Source organism: Mastigoproctus giganteus, chromosome 1 (assembly GCF_048544385.1).
Source record: "Mastigoproctus giganteus isolate SK-2022 chromosome 1, ASM4854438v1, whole genome shotgun sequence".
Lineage (NCBI taxonomy): Eukaryota > Metazoa > Arthropoda > Arachnida > Uropygi > Thelyphonidae > Mastigoproctus > Mastigoproctus giganteus.
In genome coordinates, this window is record NC_143575.1 from 22,380,993 (window position 1) to 22,397,156 (window position 16,164).

At 36.9% G+C, this 16,164-nt stretch overlaps 1 protein-coding gene across 3 annotated transcripts in view; it reads left to right on the top strand.

Moving 5' to 3' along the window:
- The window catches only part of LOC150090631 (transcriptional repressor NF-X1-like), a 164,314-nt gene that overhangs the window by 36,013 nt on the left and 112,137 nt on the right, over positions 1 to 16,164 (top strand). For all 3 annotated transcript variants that reach the window (XM_090371845.1, XM_090371861.1, XM_090371854.1), the window contains exons 3-4: positions 857 to 1,018; positions 10,802 to 11,055. In XM_090371845.1, coding sequence (XP_090227971.1) covers positions 857 to 1,018; positions 10,802 to 11,055 — 416 coding nt within the window. The remainder of the gene's footprint in view (positions 1 to 856; positions 1,019 to 10,801; positions 11,056 to 16,164) is intronic.

Consider the following 16,164-nt stretch of genomic DNA (forward strand, 5'->3'; position numbering starts at 1 on the left):
TACGTTTGCACATCTCCAGTCCATGGGGACCTCCCCTGAGTCCAAGGATGCTCTCATAAGTACATAACATTTGCGATCTGATTGCTTGCAAACTGAATTATCTGTTCGGAATTTTTATCACAATAAATACATGTACATTAGTTATTTCTCACTAAACAGAATCCTGCCTTCTCTGTTCTTTGCTTCTCATTCGGAAATTGGCATATATCTATGCAGATAAGTACATAAGTAAAAAAAAAAAAAAAATCCTCAAGGCAAAATCTCACTACTTTTAATCCTAAACTTCTGCAGGATATTTGCTTAAATACTTTCATTTTGCTGTCATTCATTTTATATTATTGGTAGAATGCCTTAAAATCTCTTAAAATGTCTTTTTGAGTAAAGGGGATTTCAGAAGCAGCTGCACCTCATTTTTCCAGGAACGTCTTTACAAGAAATGTCTTCTTCAGGTTCCGTGTTCCATTTGAACATGACCAGCATTTTCCAGCATAATGCATTGTACAAGAAATGTACAATGCATTAGACTGCCATCACAGTGGAATATCCTCAGTTCTAGCAAACAGGGAACTGGATATTGTATTATGGAATTGTTCATTTCTACTTAACTTTACAATCTTTTTTAATTGTGAAGGCGTTTAAACAAAGATTCAAAGTTCTGTTATTTTATTTTACTGTATTACACACAGCTTTCTTTTAAAATCAGGTTATGATTTATTGACAACTCTTGTAGTCTGCTCTTCTCATATATTTTTGGCAGTACTGTTACCATTTATCTTTGAATCACAAATTTGAGAATAGTATTGGAAGGATGTCTGACTTTTAACTTAATGTATTCATGTGACTTTTTTTCCTTTAGATCTTCTAATGCAACAGTTAAAGACTGCAGAATATGAATGTATGGTATGTTGTGAATCAGTTCAGTGTCGTGATTCAATTTGGAGCTGCTGCAATTGTTATCATGTCTTCCATTTACAATGTATTAGAAAATGGGCTCGATCTCCTGCAGCTGTTGTTGAAAGTAAGTATTCTATTTGAACTCAAGCTATACTTCACCATGATTTCTAATTTTATAAACTTTGAATTATTTAAATAAAAGTGGTATTTTAAAATTGTACAGATTATTGAACATGTATTTATGATAAAGTTAAATTATCAACTGGAGAGTAGCACACTCAACACTGTAGAAGATGAAGAGGACCAGAGGGTTTTAATGTAATCCAATATAGATGTTCTCACAATGGTGTAGTAAGGCTTCTAGAATAGGAGCATTAGCAACTTGGACCGTATATTGCTCCATTATGTATTATGGCTGAAAAACCTGGAATAACTCACAAGTTTATATAAAGGATGAGCTTTTAAAGTGGAGTGGGGAATAAAGGATTCCATTCCTACAAGAATCCTTAGATTGGCCAACTACAGCTTCGATTGAAGAGACCTTTAGAAATTCCTCCAGTCATCAATGGGACTTGAACCCAGACTTCTCCAAATGAGTGACAGGTGGCAAAATTTCTGTACTATAACAGAGGACACATACAGGCTGTCCTATTACCTTATATAGTATAGCACATGGGTTTCCTTGCAGCATATATTCCTGTATGTTTCTGACGTTACGGTCAATGAAATATAATGAATACAATTGCAGTGTGAGCTTATAAGCTTAAAAATAGTAGACTAAGAATTATTTTTAATGCAAGAGCTGGAAAATTTTAGATAAGAATCATTTTATTTAGGTCACTATAAAGGATTTTGTGGCTATCTTCAACATACTTTTTATCATGATGAATCAGGTTAATATCAGTATTTAGCTGTTTGATTATGTGGAGTGAGCGAGTAGAACTTGTCAGAATTGTCAATGAATATTAATAGGAATCAAGAATAGACATTGTGGTATTCCCAGGCAGGATATGCCAATGCTATCTTTATCCAAATTGAGGATGAAAACCATATTTAACAATTTTTTAAAGGTGAGTAGGGATTTTAATTTTTTTTTTTTTACGAAAACCTCAAACATGAGAACTTATAGTACTTAGTATCGTGCATGGGTTGGAGGTTGGGAAGATGAAAGAAGATATTTGTTGACATTAGACTTGAACTTCTGTAGACTATAATTTTCAGGAAATACATATGAAGAAAGGTTGTTCCAGAAACTGGCAGTTGAATGAATAAATGAGGAAGATGAAAAGTTGGTTCTGTGAGTTTGAAGTTGGACAGTAAATGGATGTTGGCTGGTGGTGGCACGTGTTTGGACTGTTTTGAAAGAAAGAGCAGGAATTATAGAAGTCAATTCAGAAGAATAGTGTCCATGGAAGCGTCTGTAAAAAAGGCATACAGCAGAAACAGAAAGTCTATGAGACAGAGAGTGGAGAGACTCTGTTAGAGATGAGTCATTAATTAACTTAATTGCCCTCTTCTGAATGGAATCTAGAAGTGGGGACACCGCCCTAGATGTGGGAACAATATTCCATGGTAGGGCAGTTTTACGATTTGTACAGAGTGAACAGCTGTTTGGAAGAAAAGTAACACCAAGAGCCAAAGAGAAAACCAAGTTTTTTAGATGCAGAGGAAGCAATATTTGTAATGTGTTTGTGCCAAGAGAGATTAGAAGTCAGGGTAATCCCAAAAGAGATCATCTTGCCTAGAAATTGGAGTGTCACCAAAGAGATGCACAGGAGCTGAAGAATCCTTTTTGCAAGATATAAGATAGGACTGAGTTTTAGAAGGATTGAAATCAACTGAGTTGTTTTTGCCCCACTGGAGAATTACCTGGAGATCGACATTTAAGGAAATGGCAGCAGATATTCAAGAAGTTGAAGCTGATTAAGCAGGGCAAGGTTTCTCAAACTAGAAAGTGAAATGCAATGTGCTATCATCAGCAAAACTATGGATAGGATTTCTGGTCAATGGAAGAAGGTTATTAATATACAAGAGGAAAAGAGTGGAGGAAAGAACTGAACCTTGGGGCAATCCAGCATTAGTGAATGGTTAGAGAGAAAACTGGATAACCAGTTACAAAAAAGAGTTAGCAAGCCATAAGATAGAAGCTTATTTAGGAGACTTTTATGCCAAACACGATCAAAAGCCTTAGAGATATCAAGAGTTTCACCAAACTTTTCCATTGAATTTGTCCATAAATGGGTAACATAAGCCAGAATATAACCAGTGGATCGACACTGACAAAATCCATACTGGTGATCGTTGAACAGACAGAGGTTTCTAGATAGTTTAAAGAGTTGGCAGTTAATTGATTTCTCCATTACTTTAGAAAGAGTAGAAGTAATTGCAGTGGGATGGTAATTGGATGGGAGGGATTTGTCACCCTTTTTAGGAACTGGCTGGATATGAGCAAATTTCCAAGCAGACTGAAAAACACCTTTGGAATAAGTGAAAAAGGGGGGCAAAGGACAGGAGTAAGTTCAGGAGCACAGGTTTTGAGAACAAGTGGAGAAATACTATCAGTACTTGGAGCTTTCTTAGCATCAAGATTCGTCAAAATCCTTCTGACATCCTTTTGATGGAAGACCGCAGGAGGCATTGAATGGAGCGTGTTGAGAATGGTGGGAGGTGTTTTACCAAGGTCATTAATACATGAGTTGGAAGAAAAGTCGGATGCTAGCAGGTCAGCTTTATACTTGGCTGAAGTGACAATAGAACCATCTGGTTTTGAGAGAGGTGGGAGAGAGAGATGGGCAAAAGTTGCAGCCAATAGCTTTGGCAAGAGACCAGAATGCTCGGCTACCATTAGGGCAAGAAGCAAGTTTTCTATTCTTAGCCGGTTTCCGCATCCTCCATATTTGGTGGTCACGGGCTCGAACCATAGCCTAATCAAGAAGCATGTGCTACACACTGCTGCTCCTGCCCATGGAGGCACCCTGTAACAATTGTAAAGCAGTTATTAATCAGTCCAAACTAGAGTGTGAACCGGGAAATTTGCCAGGGAATGACCACCGCATATCCCCGGATCAATATGGCCTTAGTTGCTAATGCTGCTAAAAACCAAATAACAACAGCAATAACAATTGTTATAAGCTTTGGTGTAGGCAGAAAATGAAACTGAAGAATTAGAAACAAGCCAATTACGATATGCAACATTCTTCTCTTGAATAGCCTTAGCACATTTATTGGAAAACCAAGGTTTATATAAAGGATGAGCTTTTAAAGTGGAGTGGGGAAATAAAGGATTCCATTCCTACAAAAATAATTTTAATGACACAATCTTAGCAAACATTGACATCAGAAGTTTTGAAACAGTAATCCGACCAAGGAAAAGAAGAAAAGAAATCATGCAGGTCACTCCATTTTGCATTCTTGTAATGCCAAACAACACGAGGTTGGGAATAGCCATGAGATAAAGGTTCCATTGGAGAAGAGACAATCAAGTTGTGATCTGAGGTGCCTAAAGGACCACTCACTTCTACCATGTACTTAGAAGGGTTGTTTGTGAGGGAAAAATCAAGTGTATTGGCTGTATGGTTAGAATTGTCCGGTATTCTGGTAGATAAACGAACAATCTGTGCAAGGTCATTAGTAATTGCAAAAGCCTCAGCATCTCGACCAGCCAGGTCTGTGTGACTAGAAAACGGAAGCCAGTTGGGGTTGTGTGAACATTAAAATCACCAAGGAAAATTACCGTGCTGTTAGGAAAGTTGGAATGGAGAAAGTCAAGTTGCAAAAAGAGGAAGTCAGAGAGCTCCACGTGATTAGTGGAGTTGGGAGAACGATAAAGACAACAGATGAATTGGACAGAATAAGGTAGAGAGATTTTAAGCCAGAGAAGATCAAAAAGAGGAGATTCCAAATTACCAAGTCTCTGGCAGGGTTTATCGGAACGGACATATGCAAAATTCCACCTTTTGGATGAAAGGAATCATACAGCAAATAATTTGGGCAACTTAGATGAGCAGTGGTTGAATTAACCGATAACTGAGATTCTGTCAGAAAAAGTACATGGGGTTTGACAGACCGTAAGTGGAAATGGACATCATTGAGATTAGAACTGAGACCACATATACAGTAAACCCCCGCTATTCGCGGGGGTTGCGTTCCTGAGAAATGCACCGAATACCGAAAACACGAATACTGAGTGATGGCTCTCATAGTAATAAAGGAGTTCCGTTCCAAAGCATGAAATATATAAGAAAAACTAGTCTAAAATTTTGTCTATGTATGTATTATATGAATCTTCATAATATGACTATGTACATAGTGAAATGCAAGCATATGGCATCGAAATGAAAATAAGAAACAATTTAATATTAAATGTAATATTTATTAGAAATTTCAAACAAATCTTTCAATCCAGCGCCTTTGCTAGCTAAAAAAACTTATCCCACCAGTACTACATCAGTTTCGCTAAAGTGTTGATAAAGGAGTTTTGCCTTTTCACGAATGATGAGTGAACTTAACGGAATTTTATTTTGAGTTCGGCCTTCTATCCACAGATTTAAAGCCTTTTCCATTTTTTCTAATTAACATCATGAGTTACAGAGCAAATTTTTGAAGCAATTAGCGCGTTTTCACGGACACTATGGCAGATTTTTTTCTTCCGATTTCTAGATTGATCGTACTGTTGACTCATTGATTTTATAATGTTTTGCCACCAGTTTCACCATTAGAAATTTTGTCTAATAACTCAATTTTATTCGCTAATGTCATCACCTTCTTTGATCTTTTCACATTTGCCTTGTTATTCTTAGCCATATTTTTCTACAGGTTAGAAAGAACTTGTCCACAATAAAGTCACTTTCTTCCGTTAACACACTCTAAAAAGTCTGTTTTACACTGCAAAACGGTAAATTTATCACTTTTGTAAGCATATCAATTTATAAATTGATAAATTTATTCAATTTATAAGCATATAAATTAAAAGCAAACGACGAAACCTTCCATGACAAGGGTATAACATATACTGAACAAGGATTAGTGAGAAACATCCATGCTGGGATTTTGTCACCCCTCTCCCCCCACCCACTGAGTGCTGTTTTGACTGGGAAAGATAATTTTAGCCACGCCCATGTTTTTTTATGGCGGAAAATGTTCACGGCGCTTTAAAATTCACATTTTTTAGGTTTCATTTTATATTAAATCAGCGACTGCGAAACCGCGAATACAGGTACCGCGAATAGCGGGGGTTTACTGTATTTGCGAAATGAACTAGGAAATGTTTCACAGGTTTAGATCTTTTCGCAGATAATTTTGTTCTATTAGTTTGACTATTCATGGTGTATTCAATAGTTAGAAAAAGTTGAGGGTGGGAGGGGAAATGCTGTATGAAGTAATGAAATTTTTGGATATGGCATACACATGGTAGGAACATACTTCTTGACATAACGTGATCTCGACAATGCCGCCTGCATACACACTACTCGGACTCCCTCCAGTCATTATCTGGCAGAGTAGAGGTAGCAAGATTATACACTAGCTGATCCGGAAGCCTCCTAGAGAGTTACCAATAGGTTCGGTGCGGTGTACTAACTAGTGGCTGGCCTGCGAACACCGTTTTAGAGCCGTACCCTCAAAATGTAAGGAAGTTGGATTCTGCCATGGTGTTCATCATAACTTCAAAAGATATCAATTATACTGCATGATGGAAGAGATGGGGAAGGGTTGACCGGAACTTAGCCCCGGGGACTAAACATGGGTTCTACCACTTCAAGCCTCCAATAAGCAAAGTGGTTGTATTGCACTGGTTGATGAGAGTCATCTACCACCTAGTTGAATATTTCTGAGAGATAAGCAGCAAAAGTTGAGGTAAGTCTGTATGGAAATAATCAAATTTTAGGTTGATTCATTTTAGGAGTTGGTACTTGACAGAGATTTTGACTTATGTTTTGAAGCCATAAGTCATTGAAGAAAATGGGAAGCTAGAGGCACATTGGAGTAGAATATCGAGGCTGCTGATATGAACCATATTATGTCTCGACATCCAAATACTTTTTATGGAGGAGATCTCAAGTTGAGCTAGGTGAGTATGGAAGAGCATTTTATTATCAAAATAAATACCTAGGCCTTTGTGAACAGAGGATGTCAGAAGTTTGCAATCAGCTATTGGAAAGAAAGGAAAGGGATCTTTTGTATCAGAGAGATGGACAGGTCTCTAAGAATTAATTTTAACACCAAACTGTAGATGTGTTCAGTAGTAGTTTGCAAGGCTTTACTGGTAATGTATTGGATATATTTACTATTAATATTAATATATTAATGCATAGGTTGGAAAAAAAATTCTTTATTTTAGGAATAGATAAATAATCCCAAATTCTAACATTTTGAAAATTTCAGTACTTTCTTCAAACAGGAAAATTTTTTATTCAGTCTTAAAATCTACATGGTGTGTGTGCTTGCGTGAATGCCCTGGAAAATCAAATAAGGTAGGGTTTCAAGAAAAAATAAAATAAAAATAAATGGCCAAAAAAAGATATCAACTGAAAAGGAGAGGGATGAAAGTGAAAGAAATTTGTGGCTTTCCAAAAAAGCATTTCTAAACTTATGGACCATGAAACTTATTTATTATTACAGGCAATCCCCCGTATAACACAGTACTTCTACAACACGGTTTTACTCTAACATGATTGATAAATTGCAGCAATCCTTGCACTACATTGTACTTATATAACATGGTTTCGCTCTAACACAGTTAGAGAATTTTGGTAAACCTCGCATAACTGGGTATTTTTGAGCTTTTGTGCCGGGGAAACCCGGCTATTATGTTGGTTGTAATTTTTCAACACTTCCACTCTTTTTTGAATCCCCGCTGTTGACTTGCTAGTCAAAACAAAAATTATTGAGAAATCCCTGTACTTTATTTTGTTGGGAAATCTCTGTGTTACGTTCTGTGCTATTGAACTTGTGGAAAAATCTAGATTTCAAAGTTTTATTTCTATTGGATAGCCCACCAGGCTATCCAAACATTGAAGTTATGTTCCTACCACCACAGTTGTACCAGGTTAATACAACTTGTTTCATTCAACCCTTAGATCAAGGCATTATATCTACCTTTAAAACTCATTCCATCAGAAAATCGTTACAATGGATTTTGGAAAAAAACGATTCCGAATCTATTGAAGTAATGGAGGCTCGGAAACATTTCTCAATTGTGGACTGTATCAGAATCATAGCTTTATTGCTTAAAGAAGTAAAACCGTCGACGTTAAATGCGTGCAGAAAAATGTATGGCCAGAGTCAGTTCCTTCAGGAAATATGATCGAACGGGTAGAAAACAGAATCGGTGCAATCGTCGAACTTGCTACATTGGTAGGAGGGGAAGGTTTTGATGATATGACTACTGAAGCCCTCGTGGGTAGTACAGTTGCTAGAATCGCCCTCCTCCCCACACTGGCTGGAAAATACCCGAGTTCAAATCCCATCGATGAAGGAAGGAATTTTTATGGGTCTTTTTCACAACTTGGCCGAGTTGCTTGGGCGAGGGTAGCATTGTTTTTTTCTACCGGAAACTTGGGTTTTTCGACCAGCAAAACAGAAAATCAACCTCAGGGCACACAAATTTATAGACAATATACACAGAGTAATATGGCCTTAGTCGCCGATTCTCCTAAAAAAATAAAAAAAGATATGATTACGTTCAAGAATTACTGGTAGAAAAAGAAGCTATTGTAGCGGATTTGGTGCAAATGGCATTGGAGATAATATCAAATCAATTCAGATGATGATATTGCAGATGAAAATTCTAAACTTCCAAATTTTACACTAAAAAACATAGGAGAAGGCATAAAGTTAGCTGAGCAATTAGAATCTTATTTTTTGATTGCAGATTTTTGAATGAAAGGAGCTCAGAGTTCAAAAGGTACTTCAAAAATGCTTAGTTCCATACGATGAAATTCACGGATTTATCAAGCAAAAGCAAACAAACCTAGATTACTGATTTTTTAAAGATAGCTGAAGATACACAAAATCTAGCATGGTGTATTTTTGTTAGCTTTTGGAACCTAACACCCTCCCCCCCTTCTTGTACTTTTCTTAGTCCCGTATAACATGATGTCGCACAACACGACATTTTGCAGGAACCTAATAACCATGTTATATGAGGGTTACCTGTACTACAATTATAATGGCAATTATTTTAGTAGTCTATGTTAAAAAGTTGAAGAAATCTACTGGTCAACTACATTTTGGGAAGATAACCACTATCCCAAAAGGCATAAATGGAGCTGAAAACAATCCTCTAAATGAGAGTAGTTTAACTTAAGAACCCCCTGAATTTGCAACTCTTGCTCAGGGATTTGTTTAGTAGATTTACGTGGGGAAAAAAAAAACCAAACCTCCATGCAAACTGTTATAGGGTATTGCATAGAGGCCTAATGAAATGCAAGTTTCGTCACACTTAAAACATATTTTTGGACAGTCTCTCTCTCTCTCTCTCTCTCTCTCTCTCTCTCTCTCTCTCTCTCTCTCTCTCTCTCTCTCTCTCTCTCAGCAGTGATAAAACTACCATATCATTAGGTCTGTAACTGTAGGGGGGGGGGCTGAAACCTTGGTTTAGATTAGTTCTTAAAGAGCACAGGAGGGGCTTAGCATTTTTAGATACTGCTACACAGGAAACATTTTCTGTGAAGTAAACAAAATGCATAATAAATGATTTCTAGTATTTAGTCTCTATTGTCCTTTTGTAAAAACCAAAAATGAATAGAAGGGCAGGATATATGTGGGTTTATTCCTTAAAAAAAAAGTATAATTGGGAAAGTGTTTTTTAAATGGGAGTGCTATAAATTTTTAAAAAAGTTTATGGCATTTCATGGGATTGCCATGCAAACCAGAAGAAAGAGCATTAAAAGTGGGAGGGCACTATAAGCAGGAGTATTATAATAGGAGTATACTGCTCTGCCTCTATGCAGTAATTCCATTTTGCTTTGGCTTATGTGGTTATTTAACAGTTTATTTGTCTTTCAGGCATGTTCATTATGCTGTTGGGCTGGTCATTTTATTGGTTTAATCTGTTTCAAATGATCATCATCTAACTGCCCCAAGTTTTGGTGATCACTTTGGCTTTACCCTGAAGAGATCAGACATTTTTGCTGTCTGTTTTTTTCTTTGTTCTTTAATTTTTTTTAATGACTGCAAACTACTCTCCAAAATATTTTTTTGAAGAGCAGCATGCAGATATTTAGGTCTTTCCATAATCTTTTAATTGCAGTTTTTAACAATTGAAATAATTTATTGTTTATTTCTGAGTACATTCCATGAGGTGGTGGTTTTTGTTGGATCTTAGGCAAATAATGACTTAGGCTATATACACATTGTGTATTATGTTATGCTCTTCTACTGATATATTACACAATGTTTAATATTTCGATAGAAGTGTGTGTTTATGGGCTGATTTGCAGGTTGTGTGGGCTGAAAGTATAGCCTTGATTCAAGAAGACTTTATAGAATCCTCCAGTCATAGATGAGAATCGAACCCAGACTTTGTCAAATGAGCAGCAGATGGTGAAACCACTATAAGAAACTAAACGAAACTACTTTGCTGTCACAGAAGACTTATGTGGTAAATCTCCCAGAGCAGGATTATGAGTTGCCATGTTTTTAATATTGGAATCAACCTGTTTTAAGTAGGACACATTATACGGTTCGTCAAGATTCTACATGTTAATACCTTGCAGCCTTTAACAGTTTTTAGGCAGTTTGTATGCCATGAGGTTTTATACTAATGTGGTTTTGATACTGTTTCTCAAATTCAGTATGCCTCTGAATGTATTGCATTACATAATTAAATTGTGCATCTAATTAATCTCATTAAAATAGACTTTATTACAAATTTCATATATTTACAATATCTTATTATTATTTTCAGATATTGGGTGGCGTTGTCCTGCATGCCAAAATATAACAAATGGTGTTCCATATAACTATTACTGTTTTTGTGGAAAAGTCAGAAATCCAGAGTTCAGTCGTTTTGATACTCCGCATAGTTGTGGCAAGGTTTGCTCTCGTAAAAGTGCTCTTCAGCAGTGTCCACATCGATGCACTCTGCTTTGCCATCCTGGACCATGTCCTTCATGTGTTGTAACTGTCAAAAGGAAATGTGAATGTGGTAAAACGCAACAGGTAAATAAAAAAAAAATATCCCAAGTATCTTGAAGTGAAATTTCCTCCAGTTTTGTTTTGTGTTATTTACTATTACTGTAAAAGTATCATCTCTGTAATTAGTTCACTAAAAAGTTCTAAATGAGTCCTAAATGTACTGGAGAAGTTTATTTTACTATGTTTTAAGTTCAAAAATTTAGCTATACCATGTATTGAAAGAACTGAGATTTCAATATTTTATAAAATAGAAGAGATAACTGAGAGTCATGGAATGTTGAAAATCTTAAGTTTTATGCATGATATTTACTCTTTTTCAATGTGAACATTTCACTGATTGGCCCTACAAACATCAATCTAGTGTGCTTCATTTGTATCTGAGAGTGTTCCAAATTATGTTTGCTAGAACTGTGTTAATTTTTCCTTCCTCTTTTTTTCTTTTACCCCTCCTTCAGCCTCTTGGCCATTTTGTACAACAATATTGTTCATTTTCTCTCATCAGACAATAAAGAGTGTTTGTTTATTTATTTATCCAAGTGATGAATTTTCTTAGCATGGACAATATTTTTATGTTTCCACACATGAAAAATTCTGAAGGTTTTACTTTAGATTTCTTGTCTTGGAAGCCACATTGGGTTACCTCTTCCTGTCTATTGGTTTTGAAACTTTACATTTAAAGCATCACAGAGCACTTATCAGTCAAAGTGACCTGTGAAAATAACTTGAGAGGCTAGTAGACAATGATAGAATCTGACATGGTGGATAAAGAGTTGCTGCTAACATGAATAGCTTCTATGTGATTAGATGTAAATTGTATGGTTTCAGGTGGTGCTGTCACTGGGGAGAAACAGGTGGATGCCAGTGCTTTGATTCTGGGGACAATTGGCAGAAAAAAAAAATCTTAAGAGTTTGGGAAGTTAGGACATCAAAAAGAGAATGAAGTTGGTTGTTTAAGCTCCTGTTCTGGTCCTATACATCTATAAATACTGTGATAAGTAGAGAAAGGCTGCTGCAGTTTGTATATGTTAATCCAGACAGGTATTCGACTATAATTATTTAGTGGAAGAGAAGCATTGCTTCTGAAATTGGGAAAGTTGGCATGATGTTTTGTATTAGCAAGATGATAAAGATATCTTACCAGTACAAAACATCATACATAATTATCACATAAAATCAAATCAAAATCATCACATCAGATCAAAACATTCTTGCTGCAAATTTTTCCAAAAAAAGACACTGAATGGGAATAAACTTCTGATTGCAACCATTGGTGCTTTTTAATGTAATACAATAAAATAATGTAATACAACAAACTTCTTTGTTGTAAGGGGATTTTAAGGGGATAAGGGGGGGGATTCACAAATCATTTCATTGTAAAAAAATTTCATTCAAAATTTTATATTTTGTAAAATAGAAGACACTCACAATGAGAGTTAAGTTATGTTAAAAGCCTCTGGATTTGCATGATACTTTCTCAATTTCAGTGTGAACATCACTGATTGGCTCTACAAACATCCATCCATCCAGTGTTTGTTTTTTGTTTGAGGGTATACCAAGTTATGTGATCATTACATCTGTGTTAATCCTTCCTCCCAATCAAATGGATACCTTCGTTTCCCCCTCCCCTAAACTCCTTGGCTGTCACCTGGTTCCTAACTGATGGACTGCCCCCCCCCCCCCAACAAAAATGTCTTGAAGGGTTGTTTAGCATAGTGAATTAAAAACAAAATATAATCTCAATCAAAGAAGTAAACTAAGCTTACTATTTTTATTAAGGGGATTACAGAACAATTACAGGCTTCAGCTCATTCAGAAAAAGAGGACTTCAGAAGTTGAAGGTTGGAAAATACAGCCCGAGAGCAGTAAATCAGAAAGTTATGTTCGTACACACTGATTAGAAATTGTTTCTGTACATTGGATTATGTTTACGGTTTCTTTTTAACACACACCTTAACACACTTGTATGTGGTGAGGGAACCTCCCAGTGATGCTGCTGGCCATCCAGATTAGCATCACTGGGACTCAGTGCCCACGCCTAGGTTCCAGGCTAACATCAGTGGAATCTGGCATGTTTTCTGTGTACTGCAACCTGTGGAAATTTGTAAAGGGGGATCCTGGTGGTTGAGGGGCCCAGCTTCAACACACCACTTTGGCCACTGCTTCAACAAGACGAATGATCCTGGTTGGCCCAGCTAGCATCAATCAGCTAGTGAATTCGCCTGCAAGGGTCAACCGTGTCAATGCCATGCCCTCATGGTCCGAGGGACAGGATTCAGGCTGGCAACAGTGCGAGTGTGGTGTCTGGGTAGCCCTGGCATTCCACTCCCGAGTGCATTTATTTCTTGCCAGGTAGTGGGCATCCCTTTGGGTTCCGTGGTGGGTAGGGAGCCTGGACACCGAACCATAAAAAAAAACTAATATGAATCCTGATAAACTTATTTCTTCAGGGGCCCTAACCCAATCCCTATCTGCAAATACAGACGGAAAGACAAAGTGCTATTGCTGCAAAGAGACAGTGAACTAAAGTACCATCAGGGCCTATCCCTAGGTTTTTAATTAACCACTCTACCAGTAAAAAACCTATTGGGACAATGTCGCCCTTTTTTAAACAGAAAGGTTTAGAGGGGTTATCAGGTTCCCCTAAATCAGTTGAGACTCCGTTCTGGAGACCTCTTAATTGAAACAAAAAATGATAGGCATTCTGAACAGCTACTTCGGGCAACATCATTCGGAGGAATACCGATAAATGTGACACCACATAGAACACTCAACTTGTCAAGAGGTGTCATTTCAGAGTGGGACCTTCTTAAGGTTACCGAGGAGGAAATCTGCTTTGAACTAAAACCATAGGGAATGATTGCCGTTAGAATTAATGCGCATAAGGATGGGAAACTAGTTCGAACTAGAAACATAATCCTGACTTTTGGCTCACCAATGTCTCCTAATTAGATTAAAGCTGGCTACATCACTGCCCACAGTGTCTCCATATGTTCAATCCTTAATGGTGTTTTAGGTGCCAGAAATATGGACATTTTCAAATGACTCGCCGTGGAGTCCTTGTGAGAGTGTTGCTGCAGTCGCGGTAGTGAATGGATGTGTCTACATGGAGCTGCACTTGATTGTTGACGGCGGACGGGGATCGTAGGATAACTTCGTTTGGTTTTGGATCAATGCTAGGATTTTACCATGGATTTTTTGGATTTTAAGGTACATGCAAATGGAGGTAAGTGATATATTCCAAGTAAGAGTTTTGCTTACTATAGTTTTCACCAATTTTTGTGCCTTTGAAAGTATTTTCGTGCAGCACGATCGCTAGCAGTAGCGATTGCACTGTAGTTTTTTTTTTTTTTTTTTTTTATGGAAACCCCAAACACGAAAGGTATCAAAACCTATAGTACTTAGTACCGTGCATGGGTTGAAAGTAAAGTATGGGGGGGGGGATGCCGGAAACTTTGCTCTAGAGACTAAACATGGGTTTCACCACTTCAAGCCTCCAATAGTATACTTGTAATATACTCAAAACAAGAGTTTTGAGTATATTACAAGTAAAACTAGCTACTTTAGACATATTTTGAATGGAGAATCTTGATTATAACGATAGTTATAACGTATTCTCAGAACTTGAGTTAGTTTTGTTTGTTTATAGAGGTTTTCCCGCCAAAACTGGGAAATCATGATATTCCAGTTTAAATAGGTGTACGTTGGAATTAGAAACATTAAATTATTTTCTCCAATATAAGGAACAAATGAAAATGGACAAAACGACTGGTCAAGAACAAAATACTGAGGATAAAAGACAAAAATCTGGAAATAACGATTTAGACATAGAGACAAATCCTGACTTAGAAATAAGAATTTTAAGCGAAAGGACTCCCAAATATGGCAATGAAACCAATAATAAAGGCTTAGATGCATGTGCTCTTGAGTATGAAAAGGGCCAAAAAAGTGAGGAACCAAGCTGAGAACAAAGAGAATAAACAAAGGAAAACAATGAAAAAACTGATAATAAGACGGAAGAGGAAAAAAGGTTTCAAGCAATGAATGAATTGGCAGATCCAATTAAGCAAATAAAAGAGTTGAAATTGCACTTAGAGGACTTCCTCCATAACCAGACTAGCAGAATAACATCTGCAGTTAGACTGCAGATTATAAACTGTTGGACAGCCTTAGAGCAAAGGGTATTAGAACTCAACACAGAAAATAGAGTTCTGAGATCTAGGAAAGACAATGTAACTGAGGAAAGGAATAACTACAAAGAAATGAACACCCTAAGTTATGCCCAGGTAGCAAGGGCAAGTAAACAGAAAATACCCAACCAAAGCAACTTAACAAACCTAAGGAAATACCCAGGACTAAAGAAACAAATATAATAATATTAAAAGCAAAACCAGACAGTGACTACAAGACTAGTGTGACTCCCCTCTTTCTTTGGGGTACACCTATGATATCTATCCTGCTTCAATTATGCAATCAGTTAGGACAATAATCTGAGCCCTCGGAAATCGGGTTTTAAGGGCCCTGGATCTCTGCAGCAGCAGATTGCGTTGCGTTTTTAATGGAAAGATCGTTTAGCATCTTTCCATCCGAAAAATCCATTTTCTTTATTTGTTTACCCTGGCGTGGTTTAAGATGCCGACAGAGAGAATGTGACATGCAAATAACACTTAACAACATTTATTATAAACAAAAAAGGGTCATGTATACAATCTGCTTTCACACAATAATAGTACAATGAGTAAAGTGTGCATCAATTCTAGGTGCAACAATATGCTAACAGTAGGACATAGTTAGAGTTACAAAATTCATTGGTTTCTCAATTTCATGCAATTGTACATTCTATCTTTCTAAGCAAATCCTGTCCCTTACTTCTAACATCCTCTAAACAATACTAGAACATAAACTATGATACACCTTATTGAATTAATTCTAATTTCCACATACAAAAGAGAATAAGAAAGGAAGCATTGAGTTTAATGTGAATTTGGCTGTGTCACACATTTTCATTCACACGTAAGAATGGTTTGCTTACCAGGTTAAGTTGGTTTGTCCTGGAGTCTGTTACAAGGCTTCCTTCTATAGTGGAGTGGACTGTGGTTTTCTCTGGCCATCACAATTCTGTCTCTTCAGCCAGAC